This window comes from Pinus tabuliformis, chromosome X (assembly GCF_031772625.1).
Source record: "Pinus tabuliformis cultivar Carrire ecotype Pingquan chromosome X, CPIR1, whole genome shotgun sequence".
Taxonomy (NCBI): domain Eukaryota; kingdom Viridiplantae; phylum Streptophyta; class Pinopsida; order Pinales; family Pinaceae; genus Pinus; species Pinus tabuliformis.
In genome coordinates this window covers 1,140,213,949-1,140,218,526 of record NC_142308.1, presented here as the reverse complement: position 1 = coordinate 1,140,218,526, position 4,578 = coordinate 1,140,213,949, and the positions used below count along the sequence as shown (strand labels likewise).

General features: G+C 42.0%; 1 protein-coding gene across 1 annotated transcript; it reads right to left on the bottom strand.

Annotated features, from left to right (window-relative positions):
- Positions 1 to 240: 240 nt before the first annotated feature.
- On the bottom strand, positions 241 to 912 carry LOC149143874 (uncharacterized). The gene has a single exon (XM_089451974.1). The coding sequence runs from the start codon at positions 910 to 912 to the stop codon at positions 241 to 243; it is 672 nt and encodes a 223-aa protein (XP_089308100.1).
- Positions 913 to 4,578: the final 3,666 nt, after the last annotated feature.

The window sequence follows — 4,578 nt, the reverse complement described above, 5'->3', positions numbered from 1 at the left end:
CCTTATTAATTTTTGCGTTCTTCTCCAGATCATTTCTGGTGGATTGTCTTTGTCCTGAAAGATTCTTTGATTTCTCTCTTTCCATATAAGCCATATGATGAATCCCATAGCTAGACTCCAGGCTCTCCTTACTACCGGGCATGAAAATTGGCCCTTTCCCCATTGGAAGATGGTCTGTTTGATATCAAGGGGGTCCCTATTTGATTTTCCAAAGAGGTTCCTGACTTCATCCCATTGATGCTAGGCAAAGGGGCATGAGTTCAGAAGGTGTTCCTGTGTTTCGTTTTCTTGTTTGCATAGGCTACATCTGGGGGGTCCCTGGAATCCTCGCTTCTGTATCTGGTCCCACGTCAGGATTCTTCCTTTTCCTACTAACCACACGAACATAGTTACCTTCGGCCACCACTTGTTCCTCCATATTTGCTTCCAATCTAGAACTTCCTCTTCTTGTTCCTGTCGGGTGATTAAATAATAGGCTTCTTTGACTGTGAAGGTCCCCCTTGTGGATCTTCCCCATCTGAGTATATCTGGTCCCGTTCTAATTTTGATTCTTCTTGATTCCATCTCTTTTACTAGTATCTCTTTCTGCTCTTGGTCTATATTTCTGTCCCATTCTTCTGGTTTCCTCCAAGTTCGCCAGGTCTCATCTAGCTCCTCTTCTTTCCAGTATTCCTTGATGTACTTTAATCCCCCCATTACAGCCTTCTGATATGTACTCTGCAGGGCTTGTATTCCTACCATTCTTTCCCTTTGCTGCCATGCCTCCTCCCAAAATTTGGCTATACTTCCGTTCCTAATTTCCCAGAAGGCATATTTGCCTATGATATCTCTGTTTTGGCTGGCTAGGTCCCATATTGCAGATCCCTTTGGGACTTCCTCCAGTCTGAGAATACCTTCTGTAGTTGTGGGCATATTATATTTTTGGGTCCATATCCTTTTCCATAAATCATTACCACCCCTCATCCACCTCCACCACAACTTCGCCCCTAGAACTTGGTTCAAGATGCCCGGATCCCTGAGACCTAGTCCCCCTTCTTCTTTTTGTTTTGACAGACCTTTCCAAGACACAAGGGCCCATTTCCTTTGTTGTTTAGGCCCTCCCCAAATAAATTTTCTGAAAATTTCCTTCATTTTTGTGCATACTCCTTTGGGGGCCGCCATCACCGAAAGAGGATAGATTGGAATAGCCTGGAGAATTGATTTCAGGAGTACCAGTCTTCCTGCTATGTTCAGCGATCGAAAGGACCAGTTTGCAAGTCTATTCTTGAGTTTTTCCACCGTTTGCTACCAGTTTGCTATTCTTAGAGGGTTTAAAGCTAATTGATTCCCCAGGTATTTTGTTGGTAATTCTCCATAGCGGAAGCCCAACGTTCTGGTCAAGTGGGCTTTGATCGATTCTGGGGTGTTAAAGAGAAATGTACAGGATTTGTCTTTGTTGATTTCCATACTCGAGGCTTCCATAAAAAAGTCCAAAATCCTCTTTACCCTCTTCACTTCTCTTAGTGAGACCTCACAAAAGAGCATGATGTCGTCGACGAACTGCTAATGAGTAATAGGTAAGTTGTTTCCCCATAGCCTCAGTCCTTTGATTTTTCTTTCCCTCATATCTTTCTTGAAGTATCTTCCAAGACCTTCCGCCGCAATAATAAACAAGAAAGGGGATAATGGATCACCCTGTCTCAGCCCTCTTGTGGCGTTAAAGGTCGAAGTTGGCGTCCCGTTCAGAAGGATAGAGAAATTGGGCGTTGATATCATGTTATAGATCTAGTCTATCCATCTATTACTGAAACCAAATGCCATAAGAATTGCTTTGAGGTACTTCCAGTTTAGGCGATCATAAGCTTTTGACAGGTCTAATTTTATCATCATTCCCCTCTCCTTTTTTTGTTTTAGAGAATGGATCACTTCCTGAGATACCACCAAACCATCTAGGATTTGTCAACCTTCCACAAACCCAGTTTGTTCTGGGGAGATTATACTAGAGAGAATTGGTTTCAATCTCTTAGCCATCAACGTAGCAATTATTTTATAAATTACATTACAAAGGGCTATGGGACGGAAACCTTGGGCATTTTCTGAGTTAGCAGATTTAGGAATAAGAGTCAAAAGAGTAGAGTTAAGACCCGGCCATACCTTCTGGTGTCTGCGAGATTCCTCTACCACCTCCAGAATGTCTTGTCCAAGAAAATGCCAGCCTGCTTGGTAAAATTCCGCTGTAAATCCATCAGGTCCTGGGGCTTTTTTTTTTTCATTCCCTCCACTATATCCTCCACTTCTTCCAATGTTGTTGCCCTCATCAAGGCCATGTTTTGGTCCCTTGTTATTATTTTTGGGATTTCGTTGCAGATCCTTTCTATAGCCTCTTCTCTGTCAACTTGGGGTTCGGTCAGAATGTCTTTGTAATACCCAACTAGTACCTGTTCAATTCCCTCAAGCTGTGTTATTCTTTGCCCTTCTTCATTTTTGATAGAGAAAATTTTGTTCCTTTGTCTGTGTTGGATCATGGCTTGGTGGAAGAACTTTGTGTTCTTTTCTCCTTCTCGAAGCCAGTTTATCCGAGACTTTTGTTTCCATAATATTTCTTCCTGTTTTCTCCGTTCCTCTAGTTGGCTAATCAATGTTCCCTCTTCTCTGCTTCTTTCCTCGTTTCGGCCATCTGCTATAATTTTTTGTTGCATCTCTTCCATTTTTTGCTCTAATCTCTGCTTCTCCGTAAATATGTTCCCAAACTCCTCTTTGTTCCATTTTTTTATTTTCCCTCTGAGTTCTTTGAGCTTTAACTGAAAGGTTTGCATCTTGCTTCATCCTCTTTGTTGGCTCTGAGTCCACCATTCCTCCACCTTCGGCATGAACTGCTGATTCCTGAGCCAGAAGGCTTCAAACCTAAAGGGCCATTTGTTAGGGCTCTTATTGATTTCTATCTCCAATCTGATGGGCCAATGATCTGAGCCCATGGTAGGAAGGATCATTGATTCTAAAAATACATCCCTGTTTATGATCTGTTCCGATATTAAGAATCTATCCAGTCTCGATGCTATTTGGTTTCTGCCTCCTCTTCTATTATTCCATGTATGGATCCCATTTATCGTTGGAATATCTACCAGTCTTTGCTCCATTATCATTTCACCGAAAGCCTCCATGTCTTGGTCCAGTCTTTTTGATCCTCCTCTCTTTTCTTGTATGGTTTTAATCATGTTGAAGTCCCCCCCTACAATCCACGGAATCTCTGGGAAGATCCTTTGGATTGTTTTCATGTTTTGAAGAAAATTTTTGCGTTCCCTTGATAGGTGCGGGCCATAGACTCCTGTGATGAGAATCCACTCAAAAGATCCTATCATTCTAAAAGTTCCTGAGAGGATTCGAGGAAGGCTTACCCAGTTTTTGAATTGCACTTCCTCAGGGTTCCAAAGGACTGCCAACCCTCCTGCCGTGCCTGCCGCGTCCTGACCCATTACCTCATAATGAATATTGTGTTTTCTCATTATTTCTTCTAACTTTTGGGAACTGATCTTGGTTTCTTGGATTATCATTATACTGGGTTTGTCTTTCTTCAACCTGTCCTTCAGATACCTCTGTTTTCCTTTACTATTAAGACCTCTGATGTTCCAACTTGTGACTATCATTTTAAAATTTTGGATGGTTGTTGAAATACCTCTGAAAGAGGTATAACTCTACCTGAGTTTACCAGCATCTCCCCTACCACTTGAATGGTTTCGCTCATTGGTCGTCTCCCTCTTTTCCTGCCTCCTTTGCCAGTACTGCCCATTCCCACGCTCTGGGATCCTTGCGCTCCTATTTGTTCCAGTTGACTTGCCAAAAGAGTTCCTTTCTTTTCCTTGTATTTTTGGAACATCTCTTTATACAATTTCTTTTGGTCTTCAGGTATGAACCTCTCATCTAGGTTCTTCCATTCCTGTAACAGTCTTTTCATTATTCGCTCCTCATCGCTTCCACTGTCCTTTTCGAAGTCAATCTCCATCTGAGATTGCTCAACGGGCATGTCCATATTTTCCTCTGTTCCTTCTTGTTCCATGTTTCTCTGTTTTAAGTCTGGCTCCTTTGCTTCTTTAACTAATTCCATAGGTTCTTCTTCGCTTTCTACTTTTTCCATCTCCCCTTCTTCTTCCTGAAGGACTTTGAACTTATTTTGGCATTCTACTGGCGCTGTTTTGACAGGTTGTTGCATTCTTGGCGTCCCTTTCCCTGGTCTTCTTTTTATGGGGATTTCCTGAAAACCCTCCTTCACTCCTTCAGTAGCTTCTATCCCCCTCTTCTCTTCTTCTTTTTTCTTTGATGTTTCCTCTGCAACATTTAATGGGCATTGTTTGAAGAGATGTCCATATTCATGGCATCTTCTGCAACGGAAGGGGATGTGTTCATAATCCATCGGTTGCTGCCAGACTTCGTCATGGTATTCTAACTCTATGTACTCTGGTAGAGGTTCTGATATATTCATGTATACACATATCCTTGCATAGGATGTATATCTCCCTCTTTTTGTGGTCTCTGCTACTTTGACAAATGTTCTGATTGTATTACCTATTCCTTCAAGAATCTCAAGGTCCCAAAATTCTATTG